Genomic DNA, 27620 nt, shown 5'->3' on the forward strand with positions numbered 1-27620 from the left:
TTTGACTGAATGAGCAATAAGTCACATTCAAATTTTTTTATTTGAATATTAATATCTCAGCAATGAATTATGAATCATATGACATTAGAGACATGAAACAAATATTACCCAGAAAACATGAATAACCACCTGCTTTTGACTCGTTAGGAAAACTGAAAAAAGAAGAAAAGAAAATTGTAGAAAACACTGTACTGCACTGATCTCTGGTTGAAACATCTTATATGCCTCCTAAATTTTCAATCCAGAATGGATGGCAACCACTCCCCCAACAAGGTTCTCGTATTCCACCTTCTGAAACCCCGCTTCAGCTATCATTCTAGCAAACATTTCCTGCATGTGTATACACCATAACGGAGAGGTCAGAGATCAGAAGAAAAGGAAAGAAACCCCCTTAAGACAATGTAAATCACAATGTTAATTTAGGATCAATCAATATATTAAAAAGAGGGATTTGCTAGCGTGCCGAAAGGCATTTCGCGGATGGTCTGTTGAATCTGACAGCAGCCACCTCGTGAATGAAGACAAAATCTGCTGAAAAGTGAGCCTCTGTGGCTGCTATCAAATGCAACAGACCATCCGTGAAATGCCTTTTGCGATGGACGCTAGCAAATCCCTTAAAAAGAACTCTACTGAAAGGGAGCAACTCGGCAAGTCAGTTTTTATTTACTCCAGCTAGTCAAATGAGTGATGAATATTGAATAATAATCGAATTGCATTGAGGGGACAAGATGTCCCACTGTTGTAACAGCAATTACAGTGACCCCGACAATTATGTTCTTCCCCCACCCACAATTGGCCTTCAATATAGACTTCCCTAACTGTGAGGGGACGTCAAGAGTTAAGTTCTTAATCCTTCCCCTGCCCTTCAAACCTCCTCATCTCCATTGATTGGTCCGGCTGGAATAGGACCATCTCCTCTCTTTGCGCAACTTCTTTCGCAAGTTTATTTGCTTCTTCATTGGCGGAATGGCATACATGCAGAAATTTAGGGGAAATAAATTTTACTAGATCCCTAATTTCCGAGATGACATCCGCTAGCTCCCATGGATCTACTGACTTGTTGGAAGCTCATGATATTGCATTTGTTGAGTCCCCTTCAATGATTAGGTTTCCATTCCCATGATTTGCGAACCACTCCAAGCCCCATAGTAATGCGCGGGCTTCCGCTTCATTTGAGTAGCAATACCCCGCTGCTCCAGAGTATGAAAGAAGTATTGTTCCTCTAGAATCCTTGAATAAGCCTCCAATTCCCACTTGTCCTGGGTTCCCTTTGGAGCTTCAATCAAAATTCATTTTATTCCATCCTCTCGGAGGGGGTTCCATGTTGGCGCTTTGACTTGCTTCATCTTCTTTTCACGAATGACGGCCTTCCAAGGCTCTAACTAAGTGCATCCTTCCCAATACTGCTCTATAGTATAATGTCCGCTTTCACATCAAGTACTATTCTTTCCCATCGGGGAGTCAAATGAGTTTTGATGAGCATGGTATCACAAAACTCGGATTTAGACAAGAAACAGGACAAGCTAAACCTACTCAATAGATGAGTGACCCTGGGAGTTGCAAACAATATCTGTGTGAGTAACAGAAATCCCCAAGGCACTTAATTTAAACCCCTTGCAAAACTTAGCCCCAAATTTATGCCTAACTATCTTCAGAAACACATTAAGTTAGTGTGTGTTTTTCTGTTGTGGGAGAAAAAAGGCAAAAGCAGGTAATACCTGGAAAATATAAAATCAGAGCAAATTGTGAATAAATATTAAAGGCATAGAAAGATATCTCAGAGTTTATAAAACTAGCATCCCCTCACTTGATTCAAAACAAAGCTAAAGCATTTGGACGAATCTGGGAATAATGTGCATGGGTAAACGTTTCTTGTATCTCTCTTTTTTTTAACAGTAGGTCTATTATTAATAGGGGAAAATAAAGAGCCCGACCTAGGGGGTCGAGACTACATACAATGGAAAATACAAACATAATGTAGAATGTACATAGGATACCCATATGTCACGGCGGAAGAAATTGAATAGCTCTAAGCCATTCTTGTTGACCTGCCCCTGGCTGGCAATCCCCCCGCGATTAACTGACCTCCTAGTATGCTGGATTCTAACTAGGGTCCCTACAAACCGATCTTGTATCTCATCAAAGTACGCCGCGAACCTCCACAGTGGGGGGATGTGATCCATCCAACCATCTGATGACCTTGAGAGTCAACTATGATATGGTCCATCTCAGGCCTAGTCACCATCCTAATGGATTGCAACAGTGCCCTGACGTCCACCTCATTAGAATCTTTGAATCCAATGGGGACAGAAAAGGCCCATTTGGTGTCTCCTGCTTCATCTCGCCAATCCCAGCCGGACCGGGAGTACCAATATTGGAATCGTTGAATTTGAACTTTGTCCCTCCTAGTTTAGGAGGAGACCATCTTGGGTTAATTGACTCTGACTTCTTGATTTCGCAAAATATCTTCTCAGCACAGTCTAATGTCTGATGTAAAGGCTAAAGCACGACAAGCAACTCACCCAGGATAATATGAGGGAGACTATCTTCATGATCGCCCATAATGCCACTAGAACCGATACCCAGGTAGCTGGCAGGGAAAAACCTATGTCATACCAAATCTGTCAAAAATTCTACACTAAACCTCTATGACAAACCTGCAATGTCAAAGCAAGTGGTCTACAGATTCTCCTGCTTCCACACAGAGCACAATGATCAATAGTCAACATTCTATGTTTTCACAGGTGGTCCACAGTCAGGATCCTATCCTGGACCACATCGTAGCCAAATGTACAAACTCTGGGTGGTGCTGAGATGCTGTAGACTTGGCAAAGCGATACAGGGGGAGCTTGAAGAGATGTTGATGTAGAATGACGACAATGAATACTCCCGAAAATGTAAATGTCCAATTCTTTAATCTCTCCTTAAACAAAATTCTTTTATCTCTGCCTCAACTCCCAATATAGGTGGCATCCAGGATGTCTAAAAAGGTGGGCACCTCTGTCTAGTTCTCTATCAAAGAAGTTGCTTATAAAGTTCACCGTCCATACTGGGCAGCCCTCTTCCCTCCCATAGCAGCCATGAACCCAGGCATCTTTATTATTAATCACAACGAACAACTCAGGAAAAACATCTTTTTAGAGCTGATTCCATACACCATTTATCGTGCCAAAACCTTACTCTGTCGCCTTTGTGTACACTCTGTATCTTGTGCCTTACTGAAATAGGTTTGTTTGCTTCATGATATCTCTCCAAACTGTTAAGTTGCTATATTTATAATTCAGTTGCTACATTTATAATTCTCATGAGTACCCAATAACTAGATGAGCCCCATATTTTCCATCAATTACTCTAGTCTAGAGTGTTTGTCTCTTCTCCCCAAATCTCCACAACCATTTTCCTAGAAGCGCCTTTTTGACATTTCTGAGGTTGCGGATCCCGAGGCCCAGAGATCTACATACATCCTTCCATCTTACATGGTGAAATTTCCTTTTATCATCGGCTCCCTCCAAAGAAAATTTCTTTGCATCCGCTCTATGTGCTTAATCACCCTTATAGGACATTTGAACAAAGACGAGAGATAGATCAGAATATTAGCAAGGACGGCCTTTCTCAAAGTGATTCTGACCCCCAATGATATAAAGTTCCACTTCCATGCGGGTAGCCTTTGTTCTAACTTTCAATAATGGGATCCCAAGCCTTCTTTTTTGGTCTTCCCACTCGTTTGATGGTATCATAGAAAATCAACTTTAACTCTCATATGTAGCTGCCCCACCTCCACAATCATATGGGTGAGACTACTATAGATGTGGTGCCACTATGCACTCCACTTTATTACTCTCTTCTTTTCTCCCGTAAACATAGTTTCTCTTCATTTCAACTTAGGATCAATGCTGAATCTCTCGATCCTAGTTTCTCCCTTCACCCTCTATTTTCAATCTATGATACCAAGATATGGGTATGAATATAAACATAGAAAGGAACAAATATACGACTTGGTATTTCTGAAATTTAGGACACAGATACGGGTATGGGTATCCCATAACATGACATGAGACTAAAGAGATGTATAAATAAAATATCATAAGAAATAACTAGACTTAACTTAGAAGATGGAATCAGAATTAACTAGATTTAACTTAGAAGATAGAATTAATAATAAATTCAAAAGAACATCCATAAGACTAAATATCATAAATGCAAATATTCGACATTAACAACCAAAAAGCATGATCATTATTTTGACCAACAGAAGTATCCAATACAAGTACAAGTAGTATCATGGTATCATAACATTCTACACATCGAGAGCTATCTGCTGAGTCTATTACTGAAAAGCTCCTTATTGGTCTTGTATGGTCATATGACTAATGTTAGCAATTGTACAAATCATGTGAGATCTGGTTACTGGGAAACACGTTTATGGTAATAACTAATAAATTATTTTGGATTTTTTTTTTTTTTACTACATTTGAAGGTATAAATGGAGACTTCTGGAAAGAATCAATAGAAATACAATTATCACTATTTTGACCGGTACGTAAGAATAAAGGGGTTTTTTCTTGGATTTATTGGATGGAAATTTGATGCAGGGTTGATGCAACGGGACTCTCTGATACCAACCAAAGTGATGCAGAACAGGGAAGAGAGGAAGTAGAGAAGAAGAAGAAGAAGAAGAAGAAGAAGAGAGGAAGTAGAAGGAAGACGAGAAGAAGAGAAATTAGAGGGGAGAATTTGTATTCACTTCAATTAATCATCAAAACTAAAATCTCTATTACATGAGGCTTATATATGAGCAATTGAAATAAAATTCCATAAAAGCCCCAAAACTAAAAAATGAAAATAAAAATCCTACGAACTAGTGAAAAAGGGGTTGCACGAGGCGAAAAAAAAGACGATCGTGGCGATCCCTCCCTAGGTCGATGGAAACCCTAGGGAGGGAGGGGTTTTTTGCCCCCCCCCCCCCCCTCTCTCTCTCTCTCTCTCTCTCTCTCTCTCTCTCTCTCCCTCTCTCTCTCTCTCTCTCTCTCTCTCTCCTCTCGTCTCCCTCTCTCTCTCCCTCTCCTCTCGTCTCTCTCTCTCTCTCTCTCTCTCTCTCTCTCTCGTCTCCTTCTCTTTTTCTGATTTTTGAGCCTTGCCCTCTCTTTCTTGTCTCTCCCCATTGCTAGCCCCTTCTCGTCTCCCTCTCTTCTTTTGTATTTTTTGAGTCTCGCCCCCTTTTTCTTGTTTCTCCCCATTGCTGGCAAAAGTGAGCCGTGGAGGCCAGATTTGGAACCATGGTGGCCAGATCTGGAGTATGGCTTTTCCACGGTGGCTAGATCTGGGGCCGTGGAGGTCAGATCTGGGGCTGTGGAGGCCGGATCTGAAGCCGTGGAGGCTGGATCTAGAGTTGTGGAGGCCGTGATGCTGGATATGGAGCCGAGGAAAACCGCGGAGGTTGCCGGAGGCCGTGAAAGGTCGTGGGTTCCTGGATCCGAAGTTGTGGAAGGCCGGCTATAGGGGTGTAAACGAGCTGAGCCGAGCCGAGCTTGGCCCAGCTCGGGCTCGGCTCAGGCTCGAGCGGCTCGCGAGCCTTACCGAGCTCGTGGTGATGGTGGCTTGGGGAAGAAAATGGGGTTTCAATGGAGGAATTTACCGAGCTTGCCGGAGTTAATGGAGGTGGGTTTGATGGAGTGGAGGTAAGGGGAGATGAAGGTGGACGGCAATGGAGGAGGCACGACCGGATTCCGGCCGGAGTTGGAGTTGCCGGCGAGATAGAGTCGGCGGACCTGGTCGGAGAATATTACCAGATCCGCTTCTCTCTCTCTCTCTTAATGGATCCCTCAAACACCATTAAAACCCTGAAAAATACTCTTACAATCTACCTTCGATCCTCATCTCTTCTTCAATCGGCATTTCCGATTAGATTATGTGAGATCTCACCAGATCTCTCCGTTCGATTGAGTTGAAATCTGACTGTTGGATAAAAGGAAAGTCTCTCTCTCTCTCTCTCTCTCTCTCTCTCTCTCTCTCTCTCTCTCTCTCCAGCTCAAAAGTCAAAACCCTAAAAATGAGAGATATCCCTTCAAACCCTAGTCGTTTTCTGATTTATAGGGAATGGGGGTGTGCTGATATCAGCACCCCCACACTTTGATAATTGCACCCTGCATTTGTCTTTTCTCTTTTAGCAATTGGTATACAAGGAATGATAGTGGCACACCCTTGTTCGATAAACCACCCCCCTTCTGTATTTCTTTGCTCGTCTTAACGAGCCTTAACAAGCCGAGCCGAGCCGAGCCTGGCCTAGCTCGGGCTCGGCTCATTAAGCTTAACAAGCCTGGCCAGCCGGCTCGGCTCGGCTCGGCTCATTAAGGATTCGAGCCGAGCTCGAGCTGAACTTTTACCGATCCGAGCTCGAGAGAGCTTTCGAGCTCGAGCCAAAATTGACACCCTTAGCCGGCTATAGGCGGAGCGATCTTATTTCTCAGGCCGAGGATTACCGGAGGCTGTGGATTGCCGGATTAGCAATGGGGTTGATGGGTTTGGTTGTAGGAGGCCGTGGTCTCCGGAATCAAGATCATGGGTCGTGGCTTGAGATCGGGCGTAGTGGCTAGTGGCAATGGTGGCTGCCGGATCTTGATGACGGTGGTGGTGGCTGGACTCCCCTGGCGGAGATGTTTTCTGTGGAGGAAACGGAGCTGGGACTATTCGGTGGTGACCGCGGTGATTGGTAGTGGTTCGAGGTGGAGGCCGTCGGAGACCTGATGTTGTTTGGTGGTTGGCTATAGTGGCGCACGATAGCTTTGGGCTTTTGAGCGGGATTTTTGAAAATCGAATTCAGGATGTGGTGGAGAAGTCGGTGACGTGGCAGGTCACGATCTTGACTTGGGGGGGGGGGGCACAATATGGCATTTTTGTTGGATTCGATACAATTACGGCTATTGGGTATTGTAAGGGGTAATGGGTTTTCTTTTGGGCCAAGGAGAACGCTCCTGGGCAATTCATACAATGTAAACCTGGTGGGACTACTGGTCCCCATTGTAAATTTGCTGGTATGAATATATTTGTCAATTTTTTAAAAAAAAAGTAACATGGAAATAAATCCCTAAACGTCCCGATGGGCAAATATGCCACATATTGGGCCTACAATCCGCATCAAAATGTGTGCCCCATGCCATAAAATTTTAGGTTTTGCTTTGACTAAATATCATTGAGATTTGAAGAGTTAACTTATTTTGTGGAACATGTTAGTTCCCCTTGTTTGGTCATGCAAACAACTGAATTTCACATTTCAATCATATAGTTTAGCTCGGCTGATTTTATTTTTACTGTCTAAGGTAACGGCATTAATAGACAATAATGAAAAGCTAAATTTGTGGGTGGTTGCCCTATATACAAAAAGCTTCTCCTAACACTCATTTAGCCAACCTATTGGCCACTCGTAGGCACTTCTAGGGACATAATGGAAAGAAAAAGACTGCTTCTACACCGTTACGGGAATCTGTCGATAAATATTGCCAGCCTTCCAGTGCTAATACACTTGGCCTATCGAAAAACACGTGAAGAAGCACCGTCCACGACCAACCGACATCCCAAATCCCATTTGAAGATGTAAATGTCCACGAGAAGATCACGACTTGCAGCCTCATTCAAATCGGTGTGACCAGCCAGATTGGAATATGATAATAAAATGGTGTTGATGTCATGCCTAAAAGCCTTCCAACTCTTGTTGGGCCCAGCTTCTTGTGAGAACAACTAGCGAAGTCCAGCTTGATGATGACTAAAGGGGGTGGTATGTTTCAGTTTGGCCGTGCTCAAGTTTCTCTTTGGAATTCTACCATTCAAGACCTCCTCCCATTTTCTTAGAAAGTTTTGAAAGAGAAGTCCCAAAACTCCTCCGTGGATGATATTTGATTATGTTTGGGGAGATATATGGTGAATGTTAAATTTGGTTTGAAGGGGACTATCCCAAGGTCCAAATTTTAATTTTCAAGCGCCTTTTTATGCCAGAACCATTAAAAAAAGTGCGCCTTTTATGTCTGTTAAGTTATAGGAGGGGTACTCCAGTCTTTTCCCATCAATATCACTTGGTTTCTTTAAGTTGTAGGTGTTTAAAATGGGGCCCACAAGTGGATTACGAAAATCTTAAGTATAGCGGCAATTAAGTCATTTTTAATTAATCTTACCCTTCTGCCTGCAACAAACAACAACAGAGGTAGAAGCTCCACCATGTCTCCTCGTGTCTTGAGAACCGTGCCTATCACTTCTCTCACAAGAGGGAATTTCAAAATTTGAACCACGAAGGATGCTAACTTGTGCCGGAACTAGTCAAGAAAGTAATGGCCTATCCAGAGTCAAGACAATCCACGCATCCTCACCTGCTCGATCCTCCACATCAACTCGACCTAGGCACCTAGCTCAATGGCGACCAGCGGGGGGGGGGGGGGGGGGGGAGGCAATATAGTAAGGACTCGTTGTCGAAGAAGCTCTGCCAATCTAACTTTTCATGTTAGGAAAAGTCATTATTGTCACGTCTTCAGCTAGAACTAGCTTTTTTGCCTATAGTAGTCAGCCCTATGAGTTCGATGTTGAAGGTTCTCTAATCAAGGAATAACAACTTGTTAGGCTAAAAGGGGCACAATGAACCAAGAGCAAGATCAAGAACTGCTTACCAAAAAAATGTTGAGATCCACTCAGGCTATTCATGAATTTGAGTGACGAAAAGTATCAATGCAAGAAAAAGCTATGAAAATGTTCATGGATTTTATCAAATGAGCACGAAAATTGTCTTCACATTGAAGTTTAAAATAGTTCAAGAATGGGTTCCCCCTGCGCCCAGTTTCTTGAAGCTCAACTTTGATGGCTCTAGCATGGGGAATCTGGGGCCAGCAGGAGTTGGGGGCATCCTGAGGAATGAGCTGGGGGAGGTAATTTGGGCCTTTGCGGGTCCTTTAGGGGTGGCGGACACTACGGAAGCGGAGGTGAACGCAACTTACCAAGGAATTAAATTGTTGGCCAGAGATCACCTAAACAACTTGATAGTAGGAGAGGGAGAGAGAGAGAGAGAGAGAGAGGGGGGGGTCATGGAAAATGGCTAAATGGCTCTCAAAAGCCCCATTGGAGGTTAGATAGGTTGTTTGATGAGATGCTCAATTGGATGACATCATCTTCAATAGTATTTAATCATGTTCAACAATCCGCTAACTAGATGGCGAGTAGTCTAGCAAGAGATGGTGTCTCCAAGAAAGGGCGCTTTTTGACTCTCTTCTGCCTTAATCATTATGCTTAGGGCTGCAACTCGAGCCGGGTTTTACGTGACCCGCATCGACCCGACCCGAAAATAGCCTGGGTTGGGTTCAGGTTTCATGGGTTTCGGGTCGAGCCGGGTTGAGCATTCAAAAGCCCGCATGAATCTCAGGTCGAGCCGGGTTTGAAGGGGCCCGACCCGACCCAAGTCACATAAGTTATAGTATGTACATTTTTTTCTATTGTTAGTTAAAAGTTAAAAGTGAAAACCCACGTACCCACTGTTATTGTATGTGAGTGTAATTTCTGCTTCTATGAGTTGAGTTGATTCAAGTGTTTGATTCAGCATTGTTTGATTGTAATTACAACATTGTTTGATTACAACATTGTTTGATTCAAGTGTAATGTGAGTGTAATTACATCATTGTTTGATTCAAGTGTACTGTGAGTGTAATTTCTACTTCTATGAGTTGAGTTGCCTTGCCAAACAAGAATTTTCCTTAAAAAATTGCGTCAACGTGAAAAAACCCGACCCGACCCGAGATATTTCTCGGGTAGGGTTGGGTTCTCCAAAACCCGACCCGAGTTGCAGCCCTAGTTATGCTATTGCCCTGCTTCTCTCTATTATTCTCCTTTTCTCTTTTTTGTACTTTGACCATCTCGATCTTCGCTATCAATAAATAAGCTGCCATTTTCATAAAAAAAATGTCTCAGGAACCAAGGTTATTACTAGCAAGCAGCAAATAAATATTTCTCGTAGTCAACACACAACTAGCGTTGCTCAAAGATAAAAGTCAATGAAATTTTATCAGGGTTTCTATTGAAATGTCGACATTTCAACAAAAGCCTTACTCTTTTTTGAATGGCTAAAATTTCATTGAAAAGAGAGAGCGAGATGGTCAAGTACAAAAACAAAGGGGATAAGAGAAAATAGCAAAACAAAAATACAATGAGAAAAATAAATAAGATAATGAACATCGATGTCAGAGTAGAAGGAAATCAAACTGCTTAAGATCTTCCAAATGCACCCTATCCCTGGCAAGCCTATCCGCAACCCCATTAGCCGACCTCCTAATGTGTCAAAAGGAGATGGAAGAGTTGCCTAACAAGTCCTTTATCTCCTCAAAATACTCGGCAAATCTCTAGAGGAACGCATGATATCCAATCAACCGGCGGATAACATTAAGGGAGTCACCTTCTACCATGACATTATCCCAGTCTACACCACCCAAAAACTTTTGTAGATGCTGAGAATCTGGCAAAGAGCCTAGTTGTACTAACAGCAGCCTAATTCCCATCTCCGTTCTATAAAGGCATGAAGTAAAGGAGGCTACTGCGGTTATTCCGCCAAAAGCCTAGGCCAAGAAGCCCAAGGTGAGACAGCCCTGCTAACTCGTACTCTTCTTTTAATGCCCTAATGTACCGCGCGTACCTCCGCCTCATTTGAGTCTACCACTCCGATTGGGCATGCAAAGGCCCATAAACCTACTTTTTTAATCTAAAAAGTTGCATACTCTGCATATTTCGACCGAAAACATTAACTAAATCCAAAAATTTTGGGCGAAATCTGGTATTTTTATGAATGTAGGTGGATTTCGTTTTGGTAGCAGCCGAAGTCGAAAATTCCAACTGAAACAAAATGTTTCGACCGAAATTTAAAACCATGCTTGAGGGACTAATGGCCTATCCATCCAATCCTCGCCCGCTCAATCTTCCATGTCAACCCGACTTTGCGCATGGCTCAAAGGCAACCAGCAGAGAAGGGATGGGGGGGGAACCCTTTGCAAAGGACTAAAGTGTCCATGTAGTTGCGAACCGCCAGCAAGCTCGCCATATCCAGGCTGACCAAACTCCGATCTCTCCCAAGATGCTCGTCCTAAGGGTAAGAAATCCAAGGGTTCGGGTCCAAACAATGAATCTCTCGCCTACCTATAACCCAAAAAGTTGTAGTCGATGATCACCGGGAACACTTTAGGAAATTATTTATAAAAGAACCAATGCTTAAAAACTTGCACAACGACGAGAACTTGGACAAGGTAATAAGTAGTCAACTCGGGCAAGTCGACGATTGAAGCAATCAACTTTTCAATTTCGGGTGATTCAAAGGAATTTTTTATTGATCGGTGCATGTTATCCAAGCGCAAGGACCATGCTAATCTTCTTTGTATCATTCCAATTTAATCGGATGTCTTGGAAGGGTAAAATTCAAAGAGATGAGAACCCGACCAAGGAAAAACCTAGTCGACATTTGAAAGGGTAAAATTCGGAGTCAGTAGAAAACCTGTCCAAGATAAAACCTAGACGATCCGATCAGGTCAATGATTGAGGCAGCAAGTTATTAAAATGGAACATGTGTACGTGTGAGTGCTTCCATGCAAACATACATATACAAACAGGTAAACATATTGAACTACACATGATACAAATAGCATGAATTCGTGCATGTTAGTAGTCTGTGCGTGTGTAGGGAGGGTGCATTCTGGAATTTACCTGGGTGGGAAACCGACGAATGCTCTCAACTAAGTATTGGTAAGATTCCCGATCGCTGGCAACTAGCTCTCCTAAAGCCGGAATGACTGAAAATGAATAGTAGTCGTACCTGGGGCAGTTGAATGTAATGCTAAGAATACAGATAGTTAACAATGACTCGAACTGTCAAGCATGCATTAGAGTCAAATAGAAACACAATATATATACAGCCACCAAGAAAAGCCCTGACAAACTGACAAACCCACACATTTACAAGATAATAATGGCAAAAATGTTATATAAATATTAGCTCATAAAACGCATAATATAGACATGTCTTGTTTTCAGTCAGGCATGATTTTTTATCCATGATGTAACCAACAAAATCATATTAGATCCTGAACGTTAATCTTAAGAATTGATTTTAGGGAACGGGATCCCATATCCACTTCCTTTACTGCCAGATAACCATACTCACATCCATGTAAGAAAGATTAATCAAATAAATAAATATGTGGTATACAAATAGTGTGTAAATAATGACAGAAAAGGGAAAGAAAAGATTTTCCATAGCAAGTATGTCCACAGTCCGTTTCCCATATGGAAAATTCCTAAAATATGGGGTGTCCACTATTGCACAGCATTCCACTAGTAGTACATGAATTATCAAATTATCAATTAATTGTATGGACATGCCGGAGTACCAGTACTTTTTCCTGATTCCCCGTGCGTGACACAAGGAAGTTACATAGGCTAGAGCTCAATGCAATGAATACTAGAAATTGTATTTCCCATTTCATTTCATTTCAGACTGAATTAATTCCATCATTTGGTTTCAACATTGCTAAGATGAAATGAAGCAACCATAAAGTTTTCGCAAAATAAGGAACAAATCATAGTTATCCCCAGGCCATGATAAATAGCAAAATCTCACAGCTGTTTAAAGACAGGCAGCTCCACATGACTTAGCTCAAGGCAAAGGAATCTACCACCCCTTTTCAAAACCCTGAAATAAATAAGAAAAGCAGAAGTCAGAACACCACCAGATAACATGCAAATCAAATTTTTTAAAATGCGGACGCAGGTCAAAACGCGGTCTAAGAAAATCCTAGTAACTCAGCACGACGTGGTTGAGTACTCGGTTGTCATAACTCGAGAGAGTCAACTGAGTTTTTATTGACTCTGTAGGGCAAAATACGGAACGTGGCGGCAAAACGCAGAACACAGCCAAGGGAAAATGGAGTCGACTCGGGGAAGACCATGATGACGTGGGGGAGTTTTAAAACTATGGGCAAATCACAAGTTAAAGCACACTGCTCTTGAGGAATTCATGAAGAGATACTTTTCACCAGATGAAGACATAAAACATTCAGAAGGAATGGCTCTGAATTTTTATTTTATTTTTTTGTGAATCAAGAAACATCCAAGTCATCATGCTTCTTTTTAAAGATAAGCAAGTCACCATGCTATATTTCCCTTGACTTTTCAAAACCAGTCCTCCATGTTCAAGCAGCCTTGTAACCATTTTGCAATGTGTTTCCTTCATGTCCAACGACGCCTTTCTATTCAAAAAAGTCAATGCATATTGCAGCATATCCTACCCATTTCTGCATGCATGCATCATCAAATAAACCAAGTTTAAGTATTCACCTATAAGCTTCCGAGATAGCTTTCTCAATGTGTGTTACATTCCTGATCCCAAAAGCAATAGTGTAACCATCCATTGAATCATCTTCGAAACTCAATGCTTCTGCATCTCCCTCAACCCATTGAAGGGAACAGTCTTCACCAAGGCCTACATGTATCAGAGCTGAATTTGAGCCTCAGGAGAAGAATATTGTATATAAAATGTAAAATAACGATCACTAATGAATTACTTATGAAATCCAAGTCTATACCTCTCTCTATAGCACGTTTTTTACCAACATTCAGCATATTCGGGTTGATGTCACAAATGTATATTTGAGTTTCATTTTCAAAGTCATCCAATAGACCATGTTGTGTAGCTCTACGACTGACACTATTAATATTTTCCAGGACTCTGAAAGCAACATCACCTGCAAACATGTACAAGCTTTCATCTCCAGATTGCAAAGATATTCATATAACCGGCCAACAAAAAAAAAAGAAGAAAGAAAAAAGAAGATGAAGAAAAATAGCAAAGTGAGTGGGACAGTATGGGCATGCACCGACTAGATATAGCATAACAGGACACGCAATAAGCTAACCTGTTCCACCAGCGACATCAAGATGCTTCATGCCAGGAAAAGGGTGCAGTTTGGAAACCAACCTGGAAAAATTAATCAAGAAAGAAGTGTGAAGGATACAGCTAAGGAGAGTATTATGCAGATTTTGATGCATGTTCAGGAATGTTTATAACGAATCTAACCTATCTTTCCATAATCTATGCATCCCACCACTCATCAAATCATTCATAAGATCATAGTTTGAAGCAACACTGGTGAAGACATTACCAACCATTTTGCTTTTTTCTTCTTCGTGTATTTGTTTAAATCCTGTACATGAAACAAAGTTAATTGTTTTCCAATCTTAAAGTGTAAGTAGGTAATGAAGTGATTCGTGATATACATTTACAAATACAAATACATCTACCCTTCAAGAATGGTAGATATACAACATTTCTCAAATGTACACAATTAGTAAGTGCAAAAGGCCTAAGCGTGAACTGTATGGTCGAAAGTATGATTGAATCAAGTAATAGAAAAGAGACAGCATGTGCGAAACCTAACCCCTAAGCCTCTATCAGCTTTATGTCGAAGATTTTTTCTTTTTTCTTTTAATGTCAGAGATTCAATTATTACTCTTTCTGAATAGGAAAACACTTTCAAAACGAGACTTCGTTTGGAAAATAAAGACGGAAGTGGAATTGACCGACGATTTGGTCAATTCCACAGCTTTTTTTTTCATTTGGTGGGTATACGAGCTCACTTGTCTTTTGCGCATATGTCACAACATGGGATTTCATCTTTATTTCCAAATGAAATCTCGTTTTGCAAGCAGCCCTCTTCTGAATAATTCCCCAACATTGTTAAAAAAACAATGGTCCATTTGGCAAAGATGCATCCATTTCCGTGAAAGCCCACCCATGTCATCCAATGATCAAACCAAGTAGCATGCTAGGTGCTAGCATATCTAATGAGGACCATCCTAGGGCCCATATTCTAATTTTTAAGTGTCCTTTAGGTATCTTTTAAGTTTCTTAAGTTTCAGTCTTTTCCCAACAATATCACTTGATTTCTTTAATTTGTAAGTGTTTAAAATGGGGCTCACATGTTTATTGCGAAATTTTTAAGTGACGGGAGCATTTAAGCCCTTGTAATTAATCACTTAAGCTGTTTAGTGACCACAAGGGCCCACATTGCAACATAAAGGAGTCTTCGTATTTGTGGGACTTGAAGTGGGTTAGTTTCCATGATGAGTTAAGAGTCCTAATAGGTTTAAAGAGTCCCAGTTTACTTTAGTAGGGAGAGTCCATGTAATAGGAGTTTTATTTCAATGAATTAGTAGTTAATTATAACATAAGTCCTATTAGACAATTAGTTATTTTGCAACAAGGATTATGAGTATTTTTTTAGTTTCCGTATGCTTGCATAATCTATAAATATGAAAAGCCAAACCGTTGAGTATGAATAAAATTTGATGCTTTCTTAAGTTGATTGGGTGTGATGTCTTTTTCGAAAAGTGATGCTTCATATCAGGTCAATTTATATCCCTAAACTCTTCTATCCCTTTCTTTCTTTCTCCTCTCTCTTGTACCCTTCCTCTTTTTCCCTCCCTTAACCTTTCCTTTCTAACACTTCCCTGTTGGGTGTATAAATTGCTCTCCACAATTGATCCAGGAAACCGCTGAATATGAATATAATTTGAACAAACTCTCATAGGGTTTCGAATTCAAATGGAGTCGAATTTACTCCATCGGGAGGGAATTCATGCAACACAAATTTAGAAGTCTTTCAAACCCGAAATTAGAGAAAACGTATAGCCGCTGAAGAAAGAATTTATTATGAATTTTTGTGATTTAAATTAAATTTTGAAATATTCTTGTATAGATTTTATAATGTGCATGTTTTGGGAAAAGATTTGGTCGTCTAAGCGGTTAGAGTTTCTACTTGAATTGAGGAGTTTTAAGTTGAAGTAGGAAAGTTGAATTAGGACTATTTTACAATTAGAAAAAATTAGAATAAAAACCAATATTCTTAGAGGAGATTTAGGTTGGTTTGAGAAAGTTTTGATTTATGTGATGGAAGAATTGTAGCTTGTTTAGGATGGCTAGAAGCAATTTTTGTTGGAAAGTGCTTAGGAAAGGTCTATGAGTTTCTGCCCAAGAAGGAGAGTTTTAGATAGGAAAAAAGTCAATTTATATGATGTACAACCCTCTTTTTTAAATATGAAAAAAGTCAATTTATATGATGTACAACCCTCTCTTTTTTTTTGAATGATCAAGAATTTTATTACGAAAGGAAACTGCAAAACCCTACGACTGAGATGGTCAATAGAAAGGATAAGAAGCAGAAAAAACAGAGAGAAATACAACAAGAAACAAAAAGGCCTCAAGGGGGAAGAAAATCAAAATATCTCCAAAGGTGCCCTATCGACTCCTACACGGTTTAAACTATCTGCATCACTATTAGCCAATCTCCTAACAATGTTAAAAGAGAACTGAGAAATCAGTCACTCAATCCTGAATCACGTCAATCATATGAGAAAATCTTTAGGGATGAGGGGTGGCTTCAGCCTAGCCATCGTATGACATTTAGTGAATCGCCCTCCATAATCAACCTGGCCAAATCTTTGTTCTCGGTAATTCTGATGCCTTGGAGAACCGCCCTCAATTAGGTTTCATTGGAATCCATAATTCCAATGGACTGGAGAATGACCAGCCAGTAAGACCCTTCTCATCCCTGAAAACTCCACCTCTGTTGGCAGCCCCGGATTTCCTAGGCTCGAGCCATTGATGTTGAGCGTCATTAACTCATTATATTGAGAGATCCATAGCGGAAAAGGAACCTCCTTATCACCACAGAAATAGATCCCTCTCTGGCAACGCCTGAGATTGAAGATCGAGATAAACATAAAGCATAGAAGGATCTTCACCTACTCAATGATGAGCGATATGGCCTTTATATAAATATAGAAATGACTTTTGACCAAACTTCTAAAAACAGTCATTTCTCTCCTTCCAAATAACCCATAAGGGGCCAACGGCACAACTTTTCACGAGAGCCTAAGGATGTAAGACCCTCTTTTTGGAGAACTTTTGATTAACTATGAAAGGTAATGTTTATGCAAAGAGTTATACCATTTTCTATATTGTTTACTGCACTATATTATGCTCTCCTTCTTGTCTATTATTGAGGGATGTGTTTGATTTTATTTTGGGTTTGGCATTAAGCTTGAAACTTGTTTGTTATTCTATTTATGTTGCATCACTCACTCACCACACCAAAATGGTTACAAATTCTCCTGGAATTAGGGAAACGAAAACACTCACCTTCCAATGCCTCTCCAGAGTGAGGGATCCACACCCTCAAGTGTCTCTAGATCCACACAGAGCTTTACACCATTGAAAGTGGGCCACCATTCGGCTTAGGCGCAACTTAAAGGATGGTGAAATTGATGTTTTTCCTCTCTGTTGAGTTGTTTATCAAAAGCTTATTTATCATCATATGAACTGGATAAATGGGTGTGGATCCCAGATATACAAGGGGGCTTCTCTGTTAGAACTTTTTTCAAAAGGTTGAATGAGGCCATGAGGGGGTTGGGGTACAGGCTCTTCGGGTTTTCACATGGAAACCAAACATTCCTCCTCGAATTATGGCTTTCGCCTTGACGGTTTCTCATTGATGTATCAATACCTGTGATAGGTTGAAGGAACGGTGTGTCCGTCTTGCTAGTTGGTGTGTATTATGTTGCAATCATGAAGAAACCCTCGACCATGCATTGTTATTATGCATGTTTGCCTTTGCAGTTTGGATGGCCATATTCAGATTTGTTGGGATGACATGGGTGTTAACGAATAGCATTTCGAATATTATCATCAACTGGGGCGGGGCTTTCCACGGGTGTCTGGGCAAACCGATGTGGGATTCCATACGCCTTGCTGTTTCCTAGGCCCTTTGGTTGGAGCGAAATAATCGGATTTTCAATGATTCATCCAAGTCCCGTCAGCGGATCATTCTCGATATCAAAATTGCTATTATCTCATGGTCTAAGAGTTCGGGTGGGATTCCATATTCGATAACTCATGTTCTCAGGGCCGGCAAAGACATAATGGCAGAGAGAAGATCGTCGTCTAGACCAAAACTGCGATGGAATCCGGCTCCGGATGGGTGGTTTAAACTGAATTTTGATAGTAGCTCTTTGGGGAATCCAGGAATGGCTGGTATAGGTGGTGTTGTTCGGAATGCAAACGGCGAAACTACCATGTCTTATTCCGGTCCAGTGGGGGTATGTGATGCAAACGATGCAGAGACTAGGGCACTACTGTTTGGCCTTAGGTGGTACGTAAATCACAATCTTGGTCCCCTGATAGTGGAAGGCGACTCTGCCAACGTCATCGCATAGGCGACAAATCGGAGTGCTGGTCCGTGGAGACTTGCCGGAGTCGTGGACGAGATTCGCGATCGGATTTGAATTATCCGTCCATCCCTATCTCACATGAGGAGATCAGCAAATTCTCAGGCTGATGCTCCGGCAAAGAAGGGGACACATCTTGGAGAAACTGCTGTCGTTTTTTATGGTTCCTCCACTGCCTTAGTTTAGTGCTCTGGTTTTCTGTATTCTTTATCTCCTGTTTTTGGGTAATGTACGGGAGTGGGGACAACTTGTCCCCTCTGGGAATTTGCTCATGTATTGAGGGATTCATGAATAAATAAAGTATCGTTATCTTTCAAAAAAAGAAAAAGATTATTTTGCATGGATGCTTAGTTCGGCATGCATAATGTTATCGGGGACAAAACTGATACATACAAGTATGAGGAATTTCGTCTCATGTGTATTTTCTAGTGTTTCAAGAAGCAAATTTGGGCTCAAACACGGCCAAGGAAAATCCTAAAGACTAAGCGCAATGTAGCCAATTACTCAGCCAACTCAGGTGGGTCAATACTCAATAATTGGCGTGGTTAAAACTCGAGTGAATCAAAAGAGTTTTGATTGACTTGGTAGGGTACCATAATGACTCGGACAAGAAGTCATCCATGGTAAAAGAGAGTAAAATCTGGTAAATCAACTATTGATGTGCGTAGTTTTGAAGGGCACAGGCGAAGGTGTACAAGGACTCCTTTAATCTTATAATGTATGCTAGCTGATGAAAAGAAGAAAGAAGGAGGTGATGGGTAATCGTTTTTTGTACTGTTACTCTGTGCTTACTAGTTGGTCTCAGGTATGCCCGTGCCAGCACTCTCTATTTAACACATTGTACCGCAGGATGGGACTCTTGGTCCAGAATGCTAGCTTAATATTTATGAAATATGTCAATTTTCAAAACAAAAAAAAAAAGTTTTGAAGCAGTGGTACCCTACCAAACAAGATGTGCAAGGGTCCTCCCCTAGTTTCCTAAGGTTACATTTTTATTTGAGAAAAAAAAATTTGTAGCCAATATGTGCCCATGCGCTTTACATATAAAAAGTTGCAAGCGTGCTTTTACTACCTGCATATAGCCATATCATTTTGTTTTGAATCTCTGGTTATACATACCATCACATGTACTCATTTAATCACCCTGGTGGGTTTAAACTTTAAACTCAGCCAAGGAACATCAATGCTCAATTTATTAAGCCATAATCTGAGAGAAGCCTCATTTTCCAAGGTCTGAGCCTGCTTTTATCCGGTTAGATACATGATTATCTATCTTTGAAACAGGGATTAAAGTGGTGGATCTTTAAGAACCTTATCGACATGGAGGAAAAATCGGACTATTCGGAGGAGCTGGAGTGGGTAAAATAGTACTCATCATGGAATTGATCAACAACATTGTGAAGAATCGCATAGCAATTTTAAGTCCTATCTAGAGTCCTTCATACCAGCCTTCAGCTTTGCACATAGGATTACACTTAGCAAACTTCGTCTCAGCCATATGAGCCCAAAAATCTTGGCAACCACTGAACTTTCCCCAAGATAACCTGCCAGTCATGACCAATTGCTGATTCTTCTATTTTGTCCCTCCCCAATTTGCAAAGACTGGGATTTTGATTATTTCATCCATGCAAGGAGCACATCTGTGCAGGGAATGAGACTATTTTATGTTTCCACTACTCTAGTTAAGAACTAATATGCACAATGATAGGGTCCAGACATGCACCTTTTAAGAGGCTTAAGAATAAAAAGAATCGAAAGGGTTTATGAAGAATAAAAGTGAGCATTCTCTAATACAGTTAGTATCATGAATTGGGTATACTTGATTCTATGAGCGGGTTAAAACCCAAAAGAATGTCAGTCTGTGAGGATTTATCATCTCACTTTCTGCCATAGCATCCCATGTGAGTCAAAGGCAGTTTTTGTTAGTAACTATACCACAAATGTGTGTAATTTAAATTTTCAACTGTACAGCAAATGTGTGTAATTTTTTAATAGCATCAAATGACCCTAATTTCTGAAAACTAAGGTGATTTTTCAACTGCCACACTACTTGACCCACTTACAATCTTCCCTATTGTCACTGGTGAAAAAAAAAACAAAAACAAAATGAGAAAATACATGGGGTCTCTGTAACAAAATCCCCCACACAGAACATAGTATCCAGCGACATTTGTTTTTGTCCCTTATCGGCAGTTTTATCTAGTCGATTTGCCGACCCCAACTAGTTTGGCACAAAGGCTTAGTTGAGTTGAGTTGAGTATCGGCAAATGAATTTTATATACTGTTAACAGACCATTCGATAAGTGAACTCCTTCGTGGCAAATCGACTAGATTAGAAGAACAGGCAGGCAGATCAAACTTCAGCAAAAGAAGAACAAGAAACCATGTGATTGATAGAGGGCCGCAGAATATCAGAGGAAAGATCGGTTAGCAGAAGCACCCATCAGAAGAAACAAACCCTAAAAATGAAAAGTGAGGAAAGAAATGCTCGGAAGAATAGTGAAAGAGATGGAATTACCGAAGCTTGTGGCATGAGAATGCAGAAGAGAAGTCCTAGCGAGCATAGACGAGAGCTTGTTTGCGATGTTGCGGCTGCTCCTTCTCAGCGCCATGGCTGTCTTCAGGAATTGCTCTAGGGGGACAGAGAGTGATTGTTATATAATAACATAGAGAGAAACCAACCCAGATGAAAAATTAATAATTTCCTTTCTCACCTTGAAGTCCTGAGCAATTTCACGAACCAGCCTCTGGAATGGCAGTTTCCTGATAATGGGTTCAGTGCTCTTCTGATATTTAACTGGAGAGAACAAATTAAACAACAATGTCAAAAGTTGTGTAATCAAAGATACCCAATAACAACACCAAATGCAAGAAACAAGCAACAAAAACCTAAAACGGTTCCTGCTTCAACCCAGAAACAAGGAAATGGAAAATCAAAAAAATTATTAATGAAAATTTTACACTATCAATCCATTGTAGTCATAAATGATTCATTTTAGTGTTACGAACCCGATTCGGTTCGTCACGTGATTTGATCTTCTCATCGGCCTCTTGATTCACTTCGAGGGAAGGATCAATCCTCCTTTGTGTAGAAACACAATTTCTAGAATAATTTCTCCATTGATAAATAAAATATTACAATTTATTTATATCCAATAATCCGAAGTAACTTTCCTACATAATAAGAATCCTACCCAAATCTACTTCCTAATTAAATAATAACTTGCTAATCTAAGAGTAGCCAATAAGAGTAGCCAATATTCTAATCAAATCCTCATCTCCTACTAAATATAGATAACTACTAAAACTATTGCCAGGAATCACATTAATATCAAAAGCTAATTTAGATATTGCTAAATCCTAAGTGGGACCCATCTATCTAGGTACGTATCATTCCACCCGCCTTGAAATCAACATTGTCCTCAAGGTTGGAGATTAATCGATGGCTGTTTGAGGAGGTGACCTTGCGCACGACTTTCCAAATTTCTTCTCTCTTATCTTTTTCTTTATTCTTTCTCACTCCTTTTCGTCCTTTCTTTGTCTTATAATTAATCACCATCCTGTATGTCCTCATCAAGGGTTGAGGCAGCTCCATCTCCAAATCAATCGCATCGTGCCGTTCATCAAAGCACTTTTGATGTGTCTTTTTGGAATAATTGAGATGTTGATACATAGATGACTCTGGGTGAGAATCTTTTCGACGGCGTTGGATAGGTTGAGAGGAACGGTAGACTCTTCGATGACAACATTTCTTTTGTGGCTTCTTCGCCTTTTCTTCTCTCTTCTTATGTTCTCTCCTTTTCTTTTCTCTCCTTTTTCTCTGTCTTCTTTCCTTTTTATATTGTGCAAGCCCTCTCGACGGTGCTCTCACTCAACTCTTCCATCAGACATGGAGGTTCTTCTGACTTCACACGAAACGATAATACTATCTCGTTGAACTTGGCCTTCATAGAAACTAGATGCCTTAGGATCTCTCTTATATTCTCATCCCACTGATCCATTGCTCCTTCAATTTGCTTCGACATGATAACGGATCGTGCTGATACCAATTGTTACGAACCCGATTCAGTTCGTAACGTGATTTGATCTTCTTAGAGGGAAGATCGGCCTCTTGATCCACTTTGAGGGAAGGATCAATCCTCCTTTGTGCAGAAACACAATTTCTAGAATAATTTATCCATTGATGAAATAAAATATTTCAATTTATTTATATCCAATAATCCTAAGTAACTTTCCTACATGTTAAGAATCCTACCCAAATCTACTTCCTAATTAAATAATAACTTGCTATTATAAGAGTAGCCAATATTCTAATCAAATCCCCATCTCCTACTAAATATAGATTACTACTAAAACTATTGCCATGAATCACATTAATATCAAAAGCTAATTTAGATATTGCTAAATCCTAAGTGAGACCCATCTATCTAGGTACGTATCATTTAGCAACGAGAAATGGGGGAACGGAATCTGATTGGAATAGGGTTTTAATTGCGTGGGAGGGGAAGGGTTGAATTGCGAGGAAGAGGAGTGAGATCTGAAAACTGGAGAGAGAGAGAGAGAGAGAGAGAGAGAGAGAGAGAGAGAGAGATATTTGATATGATGTGTGCATGTGAAGTGTAGGGGCCAACTTCTTAGGATGATCCAAACCGTTATTTGATGGGCCACACCATAAATAAGCCCTACTGTGTAATCGGATGATCTAACCCTCCGATCTGAAAAGGAACTTCACATTATAGAAACCTCTACAGATCAGAGGGTTAAGATCATCCCATGGAACTGAATTATGCGGTACGGCTTATTTATATCGTGGCCCATCAAATGAACGCTTGGTATGATCTAACCCTCCGATCTGAAAAGGAACTTCACATTATAGAAACCTCTACAGATCGGAGAGTTAAGATCATCCCATGGAACTGAATTATGTGGTACGGCTTATTTATATCGTGGCCCATCAAATGAACGCTTGGTATCATCCTAAGAAGTTGCCCCAACTGCACTTTCAGAAAAAATACTTCTCATGCAAACTCATCATATAAAATCTAGTGTATCTAATAGCAAGATAAATTTTCACTGACCATAAAAACCCTAATTTTCAACTTAATTCAAGCACGCAAACAAACAATTTCCTCTCTGAAGAGGAATACACTGAAAATAGAGAAACGAAAGTAAGATACTAAAATGGCACTATTTTCCAAGTAGAGACAAAGTAGAACTAAAAAATCATGGACTACTTATATTGGCACTACAACATCTTGATAATGGGGTGAACCCTCCCTTGGCATTTCTGTTTTAATTGGCTGCATAGGGCTTTTCGGGAAATGGAATGGCTTAAATAGTAAACGACATGGAGATTTCAGATCGTTACCAAAACATAGTAGTGTCAATATCAATAGCCATAATCATGCTTACTTTTTATTTCCTCTTGATTTCGGAGGAAATTGAAAGGGCTATTATTTGGAAAATTCCTTAGGAACAGAAAAGTAGAATGAACACACCCAAGAAATATGACGTCATTTTACTTTCCTTCCCCAACAAAACACTATCTTAGTGGCAACCAAATAGACCAATAGTTCAAATTTCAAAATTTTGGTAATGGTATGGGAAACATTATGGACAGAAATAATCTATACTAAAACTACAAAGACAAAAAAAAATCTACAAAAAGATGCATTCTAACAATATTTTGAGCATAACATTTTTTTCTAGTCATATGACAACCAGGACAGTAAAAATAGATGGCCATCAGCACTCGGCAAGAGTTCAACAAATGAATATCAGAGATAGGACTCTAGGAGGACTGGATCAATGGGAGATCAAAGATAGACCAAAGAAAAGGGGAAAAACACAAAAAAATTCAGTCAGTCAAGACAGTTCTATTCAAAAGATACATGCGAAAAATCATCACCGATCGATATAAATATGCAAATTCTCAATCCCCACTATATCTTTCAAAAAAAAAAACATTTCAAGACCTTAAAAATAAATGAATAAGAATAAAGTGTTGTATTCATGACCAAACTAAAGTCAAAGTACAACAACATCGTAGGCATACTCCATAACCAAATTTAATTTAAAATCAACTACAAAAGCCAACACCACAAGCCTTAAACACAATCAATTAGCAGAACACCTAAAAGATAGTCACAACTCACAACCCAGAGTCCCAGACAACCACGAATCCAATACCCAAATTTGAAGAGTGTAGAAGAAGAACGAAACAAAATATTGAATTATCTAGGTTTTATTAGAAAAGACGTGATTAATTCACTTTATAAGTGATTTGTTTTTTCATACAAATGTGTTTATAAAAATATTGTTCATATTGTTCAATATTTAAATACACTTTTTTTTACCATTTTTTGGCATTTTCTAACATTGTTTGAGAGAAGAGGAGAGAGATTTAGGAACAGTTAAAAGAGAAGATATTTAAGGAATTCTTGCTACTTAGTCCCCTAATATTTAAAGAGGAGAATATATATATAAGGAATTCTTGCTACTTAGTCCCCTAATTTGTGGAATATTATCCAACTAATCATTAAAGATTACCCAATATCTAAAAAGTTGGCATCTGAGTGAATAATTTTCAAAACATTCCTAATAATGTCTTCCATCACCTGTTATTGCTAATGAAAATACAATTTTACCTACTGATATTTCATTCATTGACATGGACGAACTTGGCACCTTTTTATTATTTTTTGCCTGTGCGTGGCCATGATCTTAACCTCACTTGCTCCTTACACAACCCAGCACCTGATCAATAAGGGATGTAAAGTCAAGAGAGATATTAGAATGTTCTCACACTTTACACTATGGGGACAAGCTTTCTTTTATTTATAATATTTGTTAGTTTGAATAAAAAACGTGAAACTTGTTATAAAGTTTAACAAGTTTGAGGCTACAAAACAGATATATAACATTGGATAATGGTAGCTTGAAGTCGTTGGTAGATGTGGTTGACCTATCATGAATATTATTATCTCCAATAAGGGAACTCAAAAATTGTCATTCTTGTTCATTGTTCGCCAAGGTCACACTACTCACACACCATTTAAAGCGATAAGACTGCTCGTGCGACCAACATCGTCGCATGCCTCATTTGCCCAAGTCACTGTAGTGGTTTGTTTCTTAACAAATGAGCTAAAAGATAAAAACATAACCCTCCCTAAAAGTTTTAAACTCGATAAATATGATCGTTTATATTGATTTTTCCACATGGACAGGAAGAAAAGTTGTTCCACATGAACGGGAAGAAAAGGGGTCAAGCATTTGCATATGGAAACATCTATCTACCGTAAACTTTACATTTCCAGTGTCATTTACTTTTCAAGAACCTTTACGTTTCCAAGACAATTACTTTTATTGCATGTTCTTCATATTCGGTCATTGGCCGAGTATACCTATCTAAGTCACCTAAATCTCCGCACTCACTTTGTTAAAATGGCTGCTCAATAATTATGCTCAAAAGGAAGATTAATCGTCTGTCTAAGACAAGCAGGGGCGGAGCCAGGAATTTACACTTGGGGGGGGGGGGGGGGGGGTCTCCTAATTGTAAGAAAAATGCATGATATATCAGTTAAAATTTAAAATAAAAGGATTTTGAATCAGAAAATTCAATAATCAAACTAAGTTAGTATGTTTGCTTCAACCCATGGGCATTTCTAGGGTCGAAATTTGATGATCCTTTTGAAAATGATGCTACATGTATGGTTCCTCATGGGGACATCATCATATTACACTAACAGGCAGGCATCCTTTTGAAAATGATGTTACATGCATGGTTCCTCATGGGGACATCATCATATTACACTAACAGGCAGGCATCCTTTTGGTGGGCAGAGCAGTTGTCAAAATCCATACAATGCGTTCTGTTTTGGCAAGATAAGGTACAAACCATTAATAACTTTCGCCAATGCAGTGATGAAGAGATCCATAACTGTACATTTTACTACTTTAAGAACCACAGAGTGCAGAAATTTTTGAACAGGATAAGCAGATAAATCATTATTCCATAACAGATTGTTGATCTACGTCTCCTATAAACCCAGAATCTGAGACGAATAACATTCTAACGAGCAATGAAATAGCATTTAAAGGCATAAAAGCAATACAAATCCAAGTGATGATATTACGATTAGAATCTGGAGATAAAGAGCCAAGTGGAGATGGGGTTGATATCTGACAATATGTTATGTATAAGAGCTAGATATGGATCCATAAACAGTACTCCGTTTTCAATTATCAATATAAATTCCTTCTAAAACTTGGGTTCGAAGCGCCCAAAAGAACACCAAAAGTTTTGAAGTCTCATAATAGCAAGGAGAACCCTAAACCATATCAAAACCCTAGAAGAAAGAAAGAAAGAAAGAAAAGACATATCAAAATAAAGATGTCAAACAAAAACATGAAGAAGAAATTAAATACATGGTAAGTTTTAGAGAGAGAGTAGAGACATGGGGATCAGCCGATCAGGGGATGATTCTGCCGCCATGTACATATGCCCCTGTAGAAAAGTGAACAAGCCAGCAACCGATGACCCTTGGTTTGTGAGCGATTACACAGTTGGTTTTAGACCTGGCAAACGGGTAACCCGCGCGGGTACAGGTACCGGCGGGTACGTGTAAGAAATCCCGACGCGGGTACGGATAGCCTTCATGAACCCAAAACCCACCCGGGCGGGTTGGGTATACCCGCAGGTAACCCGGCAAATTTAAAGAAGATAGAGAGAGAGAGAGCAGTTTCTACATACAAGTGGAGATAAGTTATCTATATACTAGCTTAAAATACAATGGAGGGTATATTGTTTGGGTGATCCAAACCATTCATTTGATTGGCCCTCACATATATAGGGTGTCCACAAAAATCAACTCCATAGGATCATCCGAACCCTACGATTTGTGGAGGTAAAATAGACGTATATAAACCTCCACAAATCTGTCCATTTTTTGCCTCCACGGTTCGAAAGGTTAGGATGATCCTATGAAGCTGATTTTTTTGGCACACCCTGTCTATGTGAGGGCTCATCAAATTAATGCTTTGGATTACCAAAACAATGTGGGCCCCCACTGTATTTTAAGCTAGTGTGTAGAAACTGTTCTCTCATATATATATTTACCAAAAGAAATTATATAATGAATGGGTGTATGAACACATAAAGAGGAGCGTGGGATGTACAAGCCTTGATATTTAATCCAACAGCGGCTTCTTAACAAGTCAGCTGCTGTTGGATCAAATATCAAGGATGGGATGATGAGTACATGTGTTATACACCCATTCATCGAATAATTTCTCATTTACTTTAACAAGTGTTTGTTTTGGTACAACCA

At 39.9% G+C, this 27620-nt stretch overlaps 1 protein-coding gene and 1 non-coding gene across 4 annotated transcripts; both read right to left on the bottom strand.

Moving 5' to 3' along the window:
- Positions 1-26782, bottom strand: LOC143865545 (2-methoxy-6-polyprenyl-1,4-benzoquinol methylase, mitochondrial-like). 3 transcript variants are annotated; one of them, XM_077375864.1, is made up of 10 exons: positions 26748-26782; positions 21006-21088; positions 20810-20923; positions 14084-14210; positions 13923-13984; positions 13593-13751; positions 13345-13489; positions 12629-12700; positions 11716-11824; positions 1-330 (listed from the first exon to the last, which is right to left on the bottom strand). In XM_077375864.1, the coding sequence occupies exons 3-10, from the start codon at positions 20901-20903 to the stop codon at positions 229-231; spliced, it is 870 nt and encodes a 289-aa protein (XP_077231979.1). In that variant the 5' UTR covers positions 20904-20923; positions 21006-21088; positions 26748-26782; the 3' UTR covers positions 1-228. The 3 variants fall into 3 exon arrangements, with proteins under 3 accessions (XP_077231979.1, XP_077231980.1, XP_077231978.1); XM_077375865.1 differs by lacking the exon at positions 26748-26782 and adding an exon at positions 26427-26641; XM_077375863.1 differs by lacking the exon at positions 26748-26782 and adding an exon at positions 24979-25175.
- LOC143865561 (U6 spliceosomal RNA) lies at positions 11324-11430 on the bottom strand. Its single transcript, XR_013241920.1, has one exon. It is a non-coding gene; the product is annotated as a U6 spliceosomal RNA (small nuclear RNA).
- Positions 26783-27620: the final 838 nt, after the last annotated feature.

This window comes from Tasmannia lanceolata, unplaced genomic scaffold (genome assembly GCF_043159265.1).
Source record: "Tasmannia lanceolata isolate RefF3 unplaced genomic scaffold, GAP_Taslan_0.1 ptg000090l, whole genome shotgun sequence".
Classification (NCBI taxonomy): Eukaryota; Viridiplantae; Streptophyta; class Magnoliopsida; order Canellales; family Winteraceae; genus Tasmannia; species Tasmannia lanceolata.